The sequence below is a fragment of the Tripterygium wilfordii genome, chromosome 21 (genome assembly GCF_013401445.1).
Source record: "Tripterygium wilfordii isolate XIE 37 chromosome 21, ASM1340144v1, whole genome shotgun sequence".
Lineage (NCBI taxonomy): Eukaryota > Viridiplantae > Streptophyta > Magnoliopsida > Celastrales > Celastraceae > Tripterygium > Tripterygium wilfordii.
This window is the reverse complement of record NC_052252.1, coordinates 17,613,884-17,632,640: the sequence shown is the minus strand read 5'-3', so window position 1 is coordinate 17,632,640 and position 18,757 is coordinate 17,613,884. Positions and strand designations below refer to the sequence as shown.

The window sequence follows — 18,757 nt, the reverse complement described above, 5'->3', positions numbered from 1 at the left end:
TTTCCAAGAAACTTCATATCAAATCAAACTTCGTTTAATTGACCATATATGTATGTATGTATGTATATGTAAGTATGTACACAAAGCGCGTGAAAACAAATACATTGTATAAAAATAATGTTCTTGTGAGGTCCTTGGACTAGGTTTTCACAGAAGTTTAAGACCAACTTCAGCCCAAGCCCTAGCCTAATCGTTCCACTTGGGCCTTTATCAGTCCACTCAACAAGCCCAACCTATTTGAAAAGATCATATTGTTTGGGAGGTTTGGACTTGCTGTGTTCTGCAAATGTTTGAGCATTTGTCCTACCTTGAATATGAGAGAGGGGGAGAGGGGGAGAGGGGAGAGATTAGTTATAGTTTGTCAAAATAATTCAGAGAATATGAAATAATATATTAGAAGAAGAGTTCATCTCCAACCATTTCACAATTACATGCTTATTATACCCACTTATACCCAAGAGAAAAAGAACCATTTCTCCTTATGTACACCACCCCAACAGCACAAAAAAAAAAAAAAAGAAAAACAAAATGTTGTAAACCCTACCTAGTGTTCCTTTCCTTCTCCCCCTTCTGAAATATGGTCTCTCACCCTCTTCTTTTATATCCATTTACATACATATTATAAGACAGACAGGAGCAAAAATCACAGCTGCAAAACCCATCCTTTATCGAGTCCAACTTTCACCCCCCCCCCCCAAATTTAAATCTTAAAAATAATGGGGAAAAAATAAACGCACTCGAAAAGCCGATTCAAGATAATGGCAACAGCTGCAATTACCTTGGTTTCGGTTGTGATCCGAATGACAGTAATGGTTGGACAAGCCTCTGAGCCGAGGGACTGCCGAGAAGCATGGCCTGAGATCGAGTAAGCATCTCAGCCATGGATGGGGTTTGATAAGCCTGAACAAGACTTGAACTATCAACGGAGTCGCCTCTTGCTGTTGCTCTTTGCCAGGAATGTGAGCTCAGGCCTGAAAGAATATATGCCCTTCCAGACGCCTTGTATACATGCCTGCTTGCCATCCTCTCTTGCATCTCCTTGAGCTCGGCATCCAATGCAATACAGAGCCGATCATGGGATTTAGCTGACACGGTCTGTGACAACTGCTGCCGGAAACTTTCAAGGATAGAAACTGCACCAGCTAGATCCCCCTGTTCAGCTGCAGATCTGGCTTGTGCCATAGCCTCAGCTGCTTGAAGCCTGTTTTTCTGCCTGTCCACTTCAATAGATATGACTGCTTCACCGGCTACTTCAGGCCTTGCAACCCTAACTTGTTCACTCTCCACCGTAATCATTTCTTTGGTTAAGGCGTCCTTGTAAATACATCTCACCTTTAGCAAACAAGTTTCATTTCTAGAAGACTCTGCTGGTACATTAACTGAAAAAAGAAAATCCCTTTCTTCATCAGCATACAAATCTCCAACATCAACAAATCCTGCACGCCCATCAGCCATCACCCGACTTGGATAACTTCCAGCCTTTAGTGAACCAACATGAACACTTGGGTGCACACACTGAACGCCCACTTGCAGCTCCTGCACCACAACACTCAGAAGACCTCCAATGCATTGTGCAAACGCATCCTGGATCACCGCTTCAGTTTCAATAAAAGAAAAGGTCCCCCCAGATATCTGAGATACTGAATGCATAGAGGAAGCATCATGATCTGCACCAAAGCCAAATGCATGTACGGGGACCTGGAATCCCACATTGTCACCACCATGAATGGAAAAAGGAAGGAGCAACTGGTAGTTGGGTTGGGTTTGGTTGCCCCCAGAACCACTGACAGTATAAGTATCCTGCCCATCAGATAGAAGAATTATACTTGCAACAGGATTCTTTTCCCTTCGATCTTCCATTAATTTTGCACCCTTTCTGAGACCTTCAGCAATGTTGGTCCCACCATTAGCAACCAATGAATTAACAGCTTGAAGTGCTTGCTGCCTGCCTGTCTCGGTCATTCGACGGAGGGGAAAGAGGCGACGCGCTGTGGATGAGAAGGCAATAACCGATAGCCTGTCATTGGAGCTAAGGCTCTGTATTACAAACCCCATTGCTCGTTTTAGCAATGCAAGCTTTGTGCCGGCCATACTGCCACTGATGTCAAGAACTGTAACTAAGTCAACTGGAGCACGAGGAGTTTGTGAAAGCTGTGGCAAGTTAACCAGGTTTCTGCTTTGATTTGTTCTCGTAACTGTAGCAGCAGCTTTAAGATGAACTAAAACAGTAAAGTTATCATAAGATTTGGACTGTGGAACAGTGGATAATTCTGCAAATGTCTTAATCTCTATTGTTTTAGTGGATTTGCTATCAGCAGAACTTCTGTTGCAAGAGCTTATCTCAGCACATGTTGGTTGAATGTCCAATAATTCATCATCATCAAATACACCTGGCTCGGGAGCATGGAGGAGGCGTGGAACAATATGCCGGCGATTCAGATCACGATGAGGGGGAGGTAGTCGGTGAATTGCAGTCATCAAAGCATTATTTTGAGGCCAACCTACTGGAGGATCCAAACTAGAAGCTTGCAAGGGGTTTTCCTTCCATTTCGCTCTACAGACGGGACAAACATGGTTGCCATGTTTCACACTTGAAGCAATGCAGTGAAAGTGAAAGGAATGTGAGCACTCAGCAGTGAAAAGTGCATGGCCGCCTCCTTTTTTCATCTTGGTCAAGCATATTGAGCAAGTTTGCTGCATATATAGAATAATTGTAAGCAAAGAAAAAAACATATAAGTACCTTCAGACGAAAAAAATTATATGAGGAAATAGAATGAACAAAATTTTATAAAATCTACGGTTTTGTGAATACTTTATTAGTTTCTTATAAAAGAACTAGCAAGTCTCAACAACAGCTGCAGCATGACAATGATATTAATAAGCAAGCATGAAATTCTGATAATGTCAAAGAACTGAAAGTAGATGCAGGACATAATATGAAACAGGCTGAGAATAAACCCAACAATAGAAATGGCAACCGCAATCATTGAGCAATGTACTGAACTCATCGCAAGCTTTTGACCACATCACAAAGTCAACGATTACTTAACCTCATTCATAATAGATTGGACACTAAGCTTTCATGAATTATGCCAAGGTTGAAACTGCTGGAGACGAATTGTATATTTATCCATACATATTATCCCATTTTACTAAAGAGAATTGACAGTAGTCCTCAAAGTGAACCATGCATTTACTCACAAGTCCAACTAGGTGAAAACAGATGGAATGAACAACCTCTTCCATTAGATACAACTTAATTTAAGATAACAAGAAACCACAGGATGCCTAAAGAAAACTACATGTTAAATACAGAATAATTTAATCAGCGATCAACTCTACCAATTTCATCATAAGCATGTGAAATGAAATTCCTAAATCCATAAAACAGAGGTCCAAATTCATATTTCAAATTTCCAAATCGATAAGAATAAAAAACAGAGAAATTTAAAGCTAGTCAATCAAGTTAATGCTTCAAAAGTTCTTAACCCCTCTTTCCTATTTGGATGCCTAGCAAAGGTCCAATTTGAATATTACTATTACTGGGCTCATTCAGACCAGAAAAAGTTCAGCGGAAACTAAACAAGTAAATACAATTATTGAACCAACTTCATCATCCCCAATCATTTTTTTAAAACAATCAGCACAGCACATACCATTACATATCAAATCCAAAGTGAAACCAGAAAAGCATAAAAATCTTATATCCATCAAAACCCATCAAAAACAACAACAAAAGCAAACAAAGCCACAAAGTGAAACCTTTGAAATTTAGAAGCAAAGCTTAAGAAATGACAGAAAACAAACCTTGGAGGATTTGCTGCTCAAACTTTTGGACAATCTCAGTCCCTGAGAAGAGGGTGTGGGAGTCATTGGTGTTGAGGGCCGCATATCCCAATCCCCCACCGGAGAAAGCAGAGCAGCATCAGATAATCTATCGGTTGAGTCGGGCGGTGGTGAGTCCTCTAAAGTTCTCGGAACATAAACACACAGATTTCTACCCAAAGCAAGCTTTGCTTTTCTCCATTTACTCCCCATTATTTCTTCTTCTCCAAAAGACTATTCCCAAGAAACCCAAAAACCAAACTGAAAGAGAGATTGCTCCTAGTCCTATAAAATGTACAAAACCGAAGCAAGACCAAGGAAAAACCAGATCTCGAAGTTCTTTTCTTGGAATTAAGCTGCTTTTGTTTTTGTTTAAGGGAAGTCTCGGAATGGGAGAACGGAAATAGAGAGAGAGATGCAATGGGTCTTTAAGAAAAGTTCAAATGGAACACGAAAAACAAGACAAGCAGCAATGGAGGAAGAGTTCTCTTGGTTTTCAGTTATAGACAAAGAGCAATGTCAAAGGTTGCGACTTTTGCGCTGAGAGAAAATGGGTTTCAGAGATTTGATGGTAATAGAAGTAATGCAAAGAGAAAGACTAGCCGCCTTGTTGTTGTAATCCATGGCCGCCATTAAAGAGAGAATGAGAGAGGTGAGGAGTTTTGACCTTAGTCTCTGTGTGGGTTTTATTGAGACTTTTGAGAATGGTAAAAGACAACCCATATCATTATTATCAAAAAAAAAAAAAAAACAATTCCATTAAAAAAAAAGTAAGAAAGCTAATGCTTGCTTTATTGTTTTTCTTCATTATTGCAAATTATTCTCCTTGATAACCTATCTCGACCCAAGTATCTGTTCATTTTGATTCTTTCTTGCCTTTTATTTACATTCACTTGTAGTTACTTTAGGTGTATAGATATTCTCTATTTAGGGTATTGTTGAATAGGTTAGAACAAATATCATATTCATGATATTTATAGATTGTTATTTGCTACACCTGAGCAATTAGTTAAAATGGTAAAGATAGTGTGTATCACCATGGTAATTAGAGTTCGAATCCCCTTCCCCCTTTCAAAAAAAGAAATAGATTGATGATTGAGATCTCGAAAATATGACCATCATTTTATCCCTGATTAATGTGAAGTGTCGAATATTAAATGAGTCTTACATATATGTTTATAATCAATGATTATTTCAAATAACAATATATTTGAGAGTAAGATGAGGTCACATTTTAGGAGTCCCTAGCTCTTTGTCAAAATGTGCTAATAGAAAATCCATAATGTGATGAACCAAATTCCATGTTCGAAAGCAACTAGATTTGGTTTACATATTATTATCATTTGATTTTGCTTTTGGGTTTCATTATGTATTGGTTTGAATGTTTAGTTTAGAATTATGTCTAACCTTGTTAAAATTCTACATTATAAATGGAAAATACGAGTCTTATTAGGGGATTGAGTTGAGTGAAAATGAAGCCTTTCAATAAGAATGTCCAAATTTGATTCACTATCTTAATATAATTATTTTGTTTAACAAAAAATATGATGAACCTAGAAAATTTCAAGTTTTAAAAAAACATATTAGAAGAAAATTTAAATAAAACCAGAAGCATTTCTTGGTCAAATAACCTAATAAACTCAGCATTTAATAAAGTGGAAGAAGATTTTTCAATGTCTACAAAAGTGTGCCAAGTTCCATAAACAAGATGGTGGAGAAGCATTAGACAAAGTCTTGGTTAACCCCGCACCAAATTGGACGAATCATACAACAAAACAATACATTCTTCTATGCATGATTTTGTTTTTGAATAATTCGCGTATTTAGACATTCAAATCTAACATGCCTACATCTTTATTCTCTAAACTTACAATATTATATATCTGGCGATACCAACTTACGACACGTGGCACCACATTGCTGAAGTGACGGGCAAGGTGTTGTCGAGGTGATGAGCAAGTTGAGATGTCGAAGCACTGAGATGTTGAGGTGTTTCCAAGAACTCTTCTTTGAATTGTTGCAAACAAGATATCCAAACATCGAGCACTCCTCATTAAAAATATCATGAATTGACTTCAACGTTAGAGAGGTCCTCTGAGAACAAACTCAAAACTCCCTATAACTCACATTTTCTTTTATGCATATCATCTAAGCATATCCAAAGACACTTCCTAGCATCAGTCCAACCTCTTGATACAAAATTGAACTAGTTTTGTACATAATCAATTCTCATATATGTTTTAACATTTGCTAGACCAATTTCATTCTTAATTTGAATATCATATATTTACATACATATGGAGGTAGAGATATTGTTTTTGTCAACATTTTGCACTTGCCCCCCTAATATTTTTCAATGTCGGCTAGTGTGGTTTGGTGGATATATATACCTCCACAATGCCATTTCAACTATTTTTTAAAAATTTACTAGAATGAATGGATGACACTATTTGATAGTGCATACTTGTCAAATCTATCCTTGTTTGACTAATATTATAATCATAATAGATGTTAGTGGGATCATTATATATCATAATCTTTAATGTTCTCATTACATATGTTTGTTATGATTGGGCTAATGGGAATGAGTCAACATAGTGGAATTTTTGGTAATGATGTTAATGATTCATGATATATTCACATGAGATTATGAGTGTATATATGTATATGTATATCCCCACACACGTGCACATCATCACACCCATGTCAACCCTATTGACATTTGTACATATATACCTTCATCACCATGGGTTTGGGATACATACATATTTCCTACCACTCCCCTAAATCTACATTTTAATAGCAAAATTGCCATTGATAATAGGACAAAATAGAGGAGGTATAATTTAAAAGCAAATAATGCAAAGCACATATGCTCTTTGTGTGTTGTTGTTATTATTATACACAATGAAAGGGTATATATATGTTCCCTTATTAATGGACCATTGACAATCATTCTTGGATGACCAATAGAAGTCAACATGTACATTATTTAGAGAATAGTACAGAAGTATAGAAGATATGGTACTTTAATTATTTGTTCTCTCATGGATATATATATGTAAAGATATTCTCCCATATGTTCCTTCCTCTCCAATATGACATATACATGTGTGTTGGTGTGTATATATAATGTACGTATATTTAGCTTTTGAGTGGTGGGAGAATATTATGTCTCAATATTCAAAGGTTAATTAGGTATGCCATTGGGGCATCAAGAAATGTTGTAGTTGGGAGTGCACTATCCATGCACATCACATGAGTAGTGGAGTTCCCTATTCCCACGTAACTTTATTACACAAACCCTAAAAAGCCAACCTTTTAAAAGAAAATTGTCTATCTTTTTTCATTGAATTGCAAAAAGTTATATATTCCTCTCCCCTCACTAAACACCATCAACAAAGAACCAAGACAATGACTCCTTTTCCATTTCACCTCTCCTTTTGAGACCACACTTACCTCTCTCTCACACAATCTATATATATGTGTGTGTATATAGGGTTAGTGGAGATCCATTAACAAAGAATCCTCTCATAAAAATTGAACTTTGTGGGGGGAATTTGAAGGGGATTGGATTCCCTTTACAACAACACCTCTAAATTTGCCAGGCTTTCTAGGGCAAGTCAACGAGGTACCTTTTCTTTTGTGTTATTCTATTATTCACAAAGGAACCTCTCTCTTATCTTATGGTGCCCCCACTTGGGCGGAGGTGATTAAGGCTAGTGGGGAATGCCTTGGACTTGGAAATGACACTCTTACACACATTCCTTGATTCTCTCTATATGTCTTTACTTGTATAAATAATGCAACATTTATCAAGACAAAATACTAGGATTTTGAGACATAGCTAGGTAGCTAGCTAGTAGTAGAGAGATTGTCTTATCAAATAAATCAATATAGAATTCATGTACGTGAGATTCAATACCATAAACTCCCACATCTAAAACCCTCCTAAAATGCTCCTATGACCTATCCCTTCACCCCCGGGGTTTGAGGTATTGGGGGTTTAATACATGTTTGGATGCCCATCCTGACCTGAAAAATACGTTTAGATTTTGGGTACACCCATGTATACTTAAATTTAAATTAATTATTTTTTGGATAACCGAGAACAACAATATACAAATTTATCTTTTTGACATTCAATATGGGTCACTGTCAAGCCTACGAGTACATAAAATTTTTGCTTGATAATAGGAAAAATTGAGCCAAAACCCAGCGCGTCGCCTGGTGACCACAAGAGTATTACTCTCAGTGAAAATTGAACTCATGACCTCTTGAGTCCATACGATTTAAGATCATAGAAATTCACCCAAGTGGTTATGAGACTCTAATGACATTCACATGTGTACCCTAATCGCGTCAAGCAAAACCACATTATGACAAATTTTCAGTGTACAAAAGAAAGAATGATTAGTTAGCCCATGATTTTCCTTAATAATAATGATATCCCATGTTTTTATCATCAAGAAAAGTCAAACCTAATCTTTTTACAAAGTTGGGTCAACATGTTTCACATTCATTATCCTTAAAGTCTCTTTACTTAATCTGCTTCCCTAATCTATTGTTTTAACATCAATATATATATGTTAATTGTGACAAATTTAAGAAGGATTATGTTGAAGTATGCACAAATGGCTAGGATCAAATGGTTTCTTCTAAAAGTTGGGTTGCCACAATGTGATGAACTAATTGGTTGAAAAATTATCACCAAAGCAGGAGAAAAAAAAACACCCTTTCAAGCTTATGATATATGACCATACAGAGGAAAGTGGGTCACATTAATAAAGATATATATATGTGGGTTGATGTTGTCAAGTAACTTTTTAAGTGAGTGATCTCAAGCTGGCAGCCTGGCACTTCTGACCTTCTCAATTCATGATTCAAGCATATTGAAAAACTTTTTAAGGACATATCAAGGGTTTGTATGGTATGTTTGTTTTTTTTTTTTCCCAACAATTTCATGTGTACTTTGTTGGGTTAACAGTGTCTATTAATTTAGATGGCCTGAAATCTGGCCCAAGTAGAACTTTGTCCAATCCCAGACTACATGGACTTCTCTTTGAAAAAGTTGGCCGGCCCAACATATAGGCCAGGTGGGTCAGGCATAGACAGGCCCAATATTATTGTTTTGAACAGAAACTGTATCCCAAACATTACTTCAGAAGTTGCAGTTGAATTGATAGAATCATTTTCATAGAGATTGAGACACAAATTGAGATTGATGTGCAAGACATCAAGTCAGGTCGATTTCTACATATCCCAGTGATTCCTAAAGAGAAGATCGATGAACCCAATATTTAGGTATCATACGTAGAACATGAAAGGTAAACTAATGTGGCAGAAGTAGAACATTAATTATCATGATACTTTTGAATGCAAACTAAAGCCTGATTCGCTTGCTCATGACCTCTATATGGTTCTCACGTTGAATCATCAAGAATAAGAGTTTCAAGAGTCTGGGGTCAGAGGTAAAGCCAATTAAAATGATAAAGATTCCAACAATTGGTATCTTAGTTATCCTCAATTGTTGATTGAGTAAGAAACACATGATTCAAGTGAATTTGTGAATTCCACATATCCCACATAATGTATATGAAATGTTGTGTGTACAAGTCAATACTATTGGGGATAACCGGAATCCCTATTATTAGGGAGGCAAGGACTAGCCACTTGTTTTTTAATTATTTCCTGCAAGTTTCACCAACCCTTCAAGAATCAAAGTTGTGGTTGGTGGTGACTATGACTTTGCTTTGCTTTATTTAGCTAAGTAAACAAACCCTAGTTCTAACTATAATCTTATGATCATATCAACCTTTCTCATTCAAGCAATTTTAGAATTGCAAATTTCCCCTTCATCACCAAACAATTTCCACTTTCTATCAAATGTTTGTTGCTGATGACATAATGATTCCGTGTCAATCTTCTCGTCTCTAAAATTCTATTTAAACCCCCCAATTGCACCATCCTATCTCAGGAGTTTTTAGTACCTCTGAAAATTCCACCCCCAAAAAAATCAAAATCCCCCCTACAAAATTTTATTTTCCTCACAATTTTCTCTCCAACCAAACAATGGAGATCGAGATCGATTGTAGTAATGGTGGTGGCGGTGACCCACTGAACTGGGGATCGGTAGCGGAGTCACTAAAAGGGAGTCATTTAGAGGAGGTGAAGAGAATGGTGGAGGAGTTTAGGAAGCCAGTGGTGCGGTTGGGGGGTCGGACTCTGACCATTGGTCAAGTCACTGCTATTGCGAGCCATGACAGTGGAGCCACTGTGGAATTGTCCGAGGCGGCTCGAGCCGGAGTCAAGGCTAGTAGTGATTGGGTCATGGATAGTATGGACCGTGGTACGGACAGTAATGGAGTTACTACTGGTTTTGGGGCTACCTCTCATAGGAGAACCAATCAGGGTGGTGCACTCCAAAAGGAGCTCATAAGGTAATAATGCTATTCATTAATTAATATTTAATATTCTTTATTTAATATTTTTGGTGGTGGTTGGGTTCTTGGTGATCTGTTACCATCATTAGGTGAAAGGTCGTGTAATGAACCATTTCTATTTGATTGGTTAATTAATTGTTAGAAAATCCAACTCAAAAACAATACAAATCAATATTGTTATATTTGGACTAACGACTTGCACAATTTATTCTTCTTAGGCCGTCGTCGTTATTTTTTAAACCCAAAAAATACATTGGTTGTGTGAGTGAGACTGTTTACCGTAAAATGAGATGATACTCATGTGTCATGTGCGTGAGTGTTGAGACTTGAGAGAAAGGAGGGAACTAGTAAGGGTTTTTTTAACTGATTTTTAGATTGATTTTGAGATGGGTCGTTGGACTAATGCGTTAGCCGTAAAAAAATTAAAATTGTTCTAGTATATTTTTTGTTCTAGCTATCCAAAATATTGAGATAAACATACATGATTCATGTAAAAATCATGAACTCCACATGCTTCACATGACCCATATGACATCGTGTGTGTTCATCTCAATAACTAGAATATCTGAGACAAAAAAATATTGAAATCTGATTGCTGAAATGCTCAAGCAAGTATGGCAGATGTGGTAGGTTAGAAATGACAACTTTCCTAAAGCCTAAAGGGACTTGAATAAGAAGATCAAGACAGACCAGCAATTAAGATATTCTCAAACTAATAAAATTGTTGACCAAGTCAACTAGGCTTGGTCAACAATATCTATTGGGCTAATGAATGTACAGAAATATTGGGTTGGGCTGAAGCCCAAAAGAGTGACTAGGCCCAGTGTCTAGAATGGTTGGAATTTGGATGATGAGTAATAGCATTCATTGACATGCTGCTTATATGGTTTGCCCAATTTTTGTTTGCACCAGATTCCTGAATGCTGGGATTTTCGGCCACAATACGGAGGCTCGTCACCCATTGCCTCACACCACGACGAGGGCGGCGATGCTGGTGAGAATCAACACTCTTCTGCAAGGATACTCAGGCATCCGATTCGAGATCTTGGAAGCTATAACCAAGTTCCTTAACCTTAACATCACCCCATGTTTGCCACTCCGAGGCACCATCAGTACCTCGGGTGATCATGTACCGTTGTCGTACATTGCCGGGCTATTAACAGGCAGGCCTAATTCCAAGGCTGTGGGGCCTAACGGTGAATCACTTGACCCAACTGAAGCTTTCAAGCTGGCTGGAATTGAGGGTGGATTTTTTGAGCTGCAACCCAAGGAAGGCCTAGCATTGGTAAATGGCACTGCAGTTGGGTCTGGCTTAGCTTCCACGGTACTTTTTGAGGCTAATGTACTAGCAATCTTATCGGAAGTTATATCAGCGATCTTCGCAGAGGTTATGCAAGGCAAGCCTGAATTCACAGACCACTTGACACATAAACTGAAGCATCATCCTGGCCAAATTGAAGCAGCAGCTATTATGGAACACATTTTGGATGGCAGTGCTTATGTAAAAGCAGCTAAGAAGTTGCATGAGTTGGATCCTCTTCAGAAGCCAAAAAAAGACAGATATGCTCTTATAACATCACCCCAATGGCTAGGTCCTCAAATTGAAGTGATCAGAGAAGCAACAAAGATGATCGAACGGGAGATAAACTCTGTGAACGACAACCCACTAATTGATGTGTCGAGGAATAAGGCTCTGCATGGAGGGAATTTCCAGGGGACGCCAATTGATGTTTCCATGGATAACACCCGTCTCGCCATTGCTTCCATTGGCAAACTCCTGTTTGCGCAGTTCTCTGAGCTTGTCAATGACTTTTACAACAACGGCTTGCCCTCAAACCTCACTGGAGGCCGCAATCCAAGCCTGGATTATGGGTTCAAGGGTGCTGAAATTGCAATGGCATCCTACTGCTCAGAACTCCAATACCTTGCCAATCGTGTAACTAGTCATGTCCAAAGTGCAGAGCAACACAATCAGGATGTCAACTCTCTAGGTCTGATTTCCTCGAGAAAGACAGCTGAATCTATTGACATACTGAAGCTCATGTCTTCCACCTTCTTGGTTGCTCTATGCCAAGCCATTGACTTGAGGCACTTGGAGGAGAACCTGAAGAACACAGTGAAGAATGTGGTCAGTCAAGTAGCCAAGAGAGTTCTAACAGTGGGTGCTAATGGTGAACTTCACCAGTCAAGATTTTGCGAAAAGGATCTGCTCAAAGTGGTGGACCGAGAATACGTCTTTGCCTATGCTGATGACCCCTGCAGCGCAACCTACCCCTTGATCCAGAAACTAAGGCAGGTTCTAGTTGATCATGCCTTACTCAATGGCGACAAGGAGAACAATCCAACCACTTCTATTTTCCAAAAGATAGGAACTTTTGAGGAGGAACTGAAGGCCCTTCTACCCAAAGAAGTAGAAAGCACTAGACTTGAATTGGAGAAAGGAAACTCCACAATTCCTAACAAGATCAAGGAATGCAGGTCGTACCCATTATACAGGTTTGTGAGAGAAGAACTGGGAACTAGTTTGGTGACTGGCGAGAAGGTTGGATCGCCAGGGGAAGAATTCGACAAGGTGTTCACTGCAATGTGTGCAGGAAAGTTGATTGACCCCATGCTAGAATGTTTACAGAAGTGGAATGGTGCTCCTCTCCCTATATGCTAGGACTCTTCAACAACCCAACAAGGCAAAAATCCTATCCATCTTTCTTTTTGTGTCAATATATGAAGAAAAGAAAGATATGGAATAATAAGTGTTTCTGTATTCATAACCTTTTATGGTATTACAACCCTAGTATATATAGTTACAAGATCATACGCATCTCCTAACTTCTAGCTGTGTTACTGATACAATTCCTTAATCACGGCCATGACAGATTCTCTAATGATATGTATGTCACAACTAAGTAACCATATATATATACTTAATCACGCAAATGAGCCATTGGTTGAGTGGCAATGACTTTGCATGTGAGCCATTGGTTGAGTGGCAATGACTTTGCATGTCCCTGACTGAGGTCATGGGTTCTAGTCTCACCTCCTCCGAATATTTACAAGGAGGTGTGTGGTCATAGGCTTGATCTGGTGGTGTATCGTATATTATGTTTGTATTTGTACTAAAAAAAAAAAAATATATACATAATCACAATCAATGACATGTGAACACAATCAATTGACTAATGATATCATCTAATAATATATTTTCCTAAAAGAAATTTGTAACAGAAAAGTGCATTGTTTTCTGTTAGTTCTTTGGTTCTTTTTTCTTTTCTTTATAAGACATAAAATGTGTTCAGGAGCTTCATTGTAATTGCAAACGAAGAAACTTTTTCAATACTAAATTGATCTTTCAGCACCGAAGCACAGCTAATTAGAATTGAATTAACTTACACAAGATTTCATACCTAAAATGTTCCGGTATAATTGGAAGGAACTAACGCACGGCTCAAACTCAAGCTCAATGAATTATCACCGGAGTCATTCCGATCCCGAACTATTGCCGGCGATCTTCTCCTGCTAACTCTGACAGTCGACTCTTCATGGACGCTATCGGTCTCTTGATTTGCGTAGATCAGCCTTCAAGGGTGTTTAAGGTAGTGGGTTGGGCCCAATGAGTACAGCTTTTCTCTTTTGGGCTCTCTAGGCCTGCAAAAAAGCCCAAAATATGATGATACTTTTGCTTTGTGGGCCTGAATAATTTATAATCAACATTTGTCTAAACTCTAAAGAGATATAATTAACCATTAACTTGTATGATAAACACAACTAATCAACCATTTATCATTGTCTTCGGAAAGGAAAGATTAATGGTAGATATAGGTGTTGAATGTTTTTCAATTATTTAACTCTTTGAAGGCAACATTACAAAGGTAAGTTTTCATTTATTTTCATAATAAAAATGTTATATAAACGGCCTTTTTTTTTCCATTGTTTTTTGACATGAATTTAATTGTTCCGCTATAGGTGTTTTTTTCGGTTATTGGCTCGTTTATCGATTGATTCTAGTAAAAAAATATGTAATTTTTCTTAAAAAAATAACCGACTGATCGATACGATTATCTATCAATTTAGTTATGTCGGTAATTTTGTACAGCCTTAAAAATTGTGCATATCCCAATGATTCAAAAAGGGAAGATCAATGAACCCGATATCAAATTAAGCGTCCAATACCCTAGTTTGTTTCTCACTTCTATGAAACAATCACTAGGGTCCTCAAGTTCAACCCATTTAATAAACTCAAGCGCAAGCTGTTTTATCAATAGCCAAACTCGGGAAATTCCAACTCTTAAGTCTTTCTTTTAATCAAACTCTTAAGTCCTATTTTTCTAAATTATATAAGCTCAAATATTGGGTCAGTTCTTATAGAAGTGACAAAAAGCAAACAAACAATTTGGCATCCACATGCTTAAGTTTAGTATCTTTTTAAGGATAATGTGCGTTGTCACCAAACTCACTTAGTCATCATGTGAGAAATTTTTGTGTGCAATGGCCAAACGGCCGGAGATTAGGTGTATATCAAATATCTAATTGGCAACTTGAATGATGTCATTCTCTGTAACAACAAATAAATGTGAGCTGGAGAAAATTAAAATAAATAATTATGACTACAAAAGAAAAAAAAAAATTAAAAGCTTCAATTAATATATAGGCTCAAGTCCTGGTCTTCTCCTGCTTCTTTAGAAATTAACTTATTTTGTTTTTCTAAATTTTTATGTTATACGGCTTTGTTTCCTACCTCTCTGACCTATATATAAATCACAAACATTCAAGATTTGATTGGTAAAAACAAGTGTCTTAGTTAGGTAAACACATATATCAAAAAGTAATATATAGGAGACAAACAATTGATGCTTAGGGATTATATTCAATCCTAGCTATATGCTTAAATTTAGCTAATTAGTTCAATTTGACTTATAATCAAGTTCTCGTTGGGACCTAGTCTATCTTTTATCTATCTATATATATATATATATATATATATATATATATATATATATATATATATATATAAGTTTGACAATGTTGTGTATTTGCCTTGTGGTTCCTCTTCAACTTCACCAACCCCTTCAAGAATCAAAGTTGTGGTTGGTGGTGACTATGACTTTGCTTTATTTAGCTAAGTAAACAAACCCTAGTTAAGTTGATCAATTTGGGTTGTTAATTTAGGGTGGTTTCCTTATTCTAGATAGGATTTATATTTGGATATACATACATACAAACACACATGTTTGGTGTAGATCTTACTTATAAAAAAACTCTATATCATATTACATATATACAAAGCCAGGCTATTTGAAAAGCTCGAGAGGGAGCCCTCCTCTTCCCAATTACTATGATCCTTTAATTTCTTCCAAATTAACTAAGCATAAGTGTTATACTAATTGAAATTGTCTTTCCCAATATATTGGTCATTAGTATATATACATATATATAATACCAATTTCAATAGAGGCATAGAGCCTCTTATATTTCAAAATTATATATTCATAGACATGATGTGCTTTTGTTCAACTACTTTTGGAACTTCTATAATAATGAAAATAAGACAAAGCCAAACGAAGAGATATACCTGCATGCCCATAACTAAGAGGTATATGTCACTCCTTCTATATATTTTAACAAATTGATTTGGAACCCATAACCTCTTGAGTACACAAGAGGTTATGGATTCAAGCGAATGAGGCGAGATAATTTTTTAAGAATAAAACCATGAGGAAGGTAGAAACACCCGTAGAGGTACCCCATAGTAGAAGACAGTACCTTGAAAACAAAAATCACATTGACACATTTATATTATTAAAGGATTAAGAATCATAATTAACTTTTATTTCAAAACAACTAAAATTAAAAGTATGTATTTGAAATTAAGAATCATAGAGAGAAACATTGATAGCAAACATCCAACGACTACATCCTACCAAATAGAGAGCAATTCAACACAAATGGGGTTGGTAGGCCTTCCACGCTAAGAAACGTATATATACCTCAGCTGTTTTATATTAAAAAGTAACATCTATATACCTTGTCAATTAATTCTAGATAAACAAGACCAAGATTCGTTTTAAATTAATAATTAATTTCATTTTCATACTTCTTAAATAATTTGTATCTCGCTCCATTGACTTCCAACCAAAATCTGTACTTATTGACTAATCAACTTTAATTAATTGTAGTTTATTAATTAGTGTTGTGAGTTTTCATCCATATATATAATTGATGCCCCATAAAAATTGGTGTGTGTATATATATAACACACTAGTTAAGATATCAAAATCATTGATCATTTTCACTCAATTTAATCAGAAGACCTTACACAATATTTTTTTTTTAATTACCATTAAAAATTGATTTCCAATCGTGTGGGTGATGGACAACTAATTAGTCGCAAAAGATAATATATCAATTATCATCTCCAATTTACGGTTAATAATGGGCTGGAGCATGATACCGTAAACTTTAAATCCTAAATTTTAAACTTTTAAAATCTTAAATTAAAAATTCTAAACGACCCGGCCAAGAGGGGAGACAATTTATTTGAAGAGGAATCAAACCAATCATTTGATGAGATCCAGTTGTGTTTGTTGTCTGTCATTCAGACTTAGTCTATCTATCCAATCCATCTATATATATATATATATATTATCCCCATACTTTTGACAATTTTGTGTATTTAACTACTCTCTTTTTTTTCGTGTAACTTCACCAACCCTTAAAGAAACAAAAGTGGTGGTTGGTGGTGAGTGTGACTTGTATCTTTTGCATGTCTTTTTTGATCACCAACACAACCTTGCCCTAATTACTTAACAAAATTTGTGTACGTGTGTTTGGTTTGGTTTGGTTTTTACTAAGAGTTTATTAGTTTTTTTTTTGATAAGTCAGATAATTTTACTAGGATATTAAATGAATACAAAAAGGAAAAGAAAACCAATAAGATCAACTAGAATGGTGATCTTGTTGAAGAATCCAAAACTGTATGCTTTCCCATCACCTTATCAAAACAGATCAACTAAGAGTTTATTAGTTAATCTAGCTAGCTTTTTATATTATGTGTATACGTACTACATCTACCCACGTAGAGTTGTGTATATATATACCTTATAATGATCACTTGGGTGAATCTTTTTGAGACGAAATCATATGGGCTTTGGAGGTCTTGACTTCGATTCTCATGGGAGCAATATCTTTGTAGACTTATGGTCGAGGTTAGACTCATGTTGGATGTTGAAAGAACAAATTTATATAGTATCGTTATCGGTTATTAAATAAAATACATACCTATATTGTATGTATATATACACCAAAAACACATTCAAGAAGAATATTGTATCGGATTTCCAAGCTAGTCAAGCTAATTTGAATAAATGCTAATCGTGATCACATCAAGTATTGGAAGATCTCAAACTTGATGATATATTTATATACATTTACATACATGTAATGATCCATATTAGTTCTGACAGTTGAATAGACGAGCTCGAATGGGCCATTAATTGCACGTTAATATCATAATGAAAAGAAGATTAACATTATCTCTCATAATAATGACCTCTAGCTAATTAATTAATTAACATACTTTCAATTAATTATCATAAAATAGAGTTTATTTATGCGTAATCTGAGGCTGTATCCATATATATAATCAAAAGGATAGCAAGATTAATATATAGTCAACCAAATGATTCAATTGAGATGCTCATGTTTCAACTACTTACAATTCATGACATCTAATTATTATTATTTATACTTAAATATACATAAACTAGCCAATTAAACTAATTATAGGATTGAAGGTGACAATGTACAATATGTTTAAATAGAATACATTGACTAATTAATTAATAATATTCTCGAAGAATCAAAAAAAAGTTTGAATTGAAAAAAAATAAATTAATTATTTGAATTAATTATAAAAGGAAACTAAGGTAGGAATAGTGGAGGAAGTTTGGTAGAAGCAAAGACTATCCCCATGACAACATCTTACCTACTACAAAGCAATTAAGCAAAATTGGGTTGGTAGGTTATCCACTAGTCTACAAAGTACAAGTGGATAATAAATTACACATTTTTCATTTATTAATTTTAATTAAGCTATAGAAAGTAAAAGAGTTTTATTTTCATCTTTTTATGGTGACTTCAATACCAATCCCATGCAAAAGTAATTTTCTGCGTTATCAACTTTTCAAAGTCATGCAATGACCAATTACACGTAGAAAGTCTAATTAAGACTTAAATAAAGCTTTTTAATTATTTTATACTTTCTTTTCTTTTCCATATATATATTAAAACTTATCAAAATATTTCCTTCAAATTCAAACTAAAGATGTAATATTTTAACAACTGTTCTATCACTCCTTATCACGTGTGAACTGAGTTATTTTGCCAAGAAAATGAGACTCTAACTCCTAACTAAATCGATACAAATGTCTTAGGCTCTTATAATTTAAAAAAGATGATATAAAAATATCAAAAATAGTAAAAAATTACGTACCTT

At 35.9% G+C, this 18,757-nt stretch overlaps 2 protein-coding genes across 3 annotated transcripts; one reads left to right on the top strand and one right to left on the bottom strand.

The window, feature by feature from the left end:
- Window positions 1–90: 90 nt before the first annotated feature.
- LOC119989148 (E3 ubiquitin-protein ligase WAV3-like) lies at window positions 91–4,500 on the bottom strand. 2 transcript variants are annotated; one of them, XM_038834494.1, is made up of 3 exons: window positions 3,809–4,500; window positions 779–2,694; window positions 91–307 (listed from the first exon to the last, which is right to left on the bottom strand). In XM_038834494.1, the coding sequence occupies exons 1-3, from the start codon at window positions 4,037–4,039 to the stop codon at window positions 304–306; spliced, it is 2,151 nt and encodes a 716-aa protein (XP_038690422.1). In that variant the 5' UTR covers window positions 4,040–4,500; the 3' UTR covers window positions 91–303. The 2 variants fall into 2 exon arrangements, with proteins under 2 accessions (XP_038690422.1, XP_038690421.1); XM_038834493.1 differs by lacking the exon at window positions 91–307 and having other exon boundaries at window positions 371–2,694; window positions 3,809–4,499.
- Window positions 4,501–9,587: 5,087 nt separating this feature from the next.
- On the top strand, window positions 9,588–13,104 carry LOC119989362 (phenylalanine ammonia-lyase-like). Its single transcript, XM_038834833.1, has 2 exons — window positions 9,588–10,266; window positions 11,182–13,104. Exons 1-2 carry the CDS (start codon window positions 9,899–9,901, stop codon window positions 12,929–12,931), a joined length of 2,118 nt encoding a protein of 705 aa, XP_038690761.1. The 5' UTR covers window positions 9,588–9,898; the 3' UTR covers window positions 12,932–13,104.
- Window positions 13,105–18,757: the final 5,653 nt, after the last annotated feature.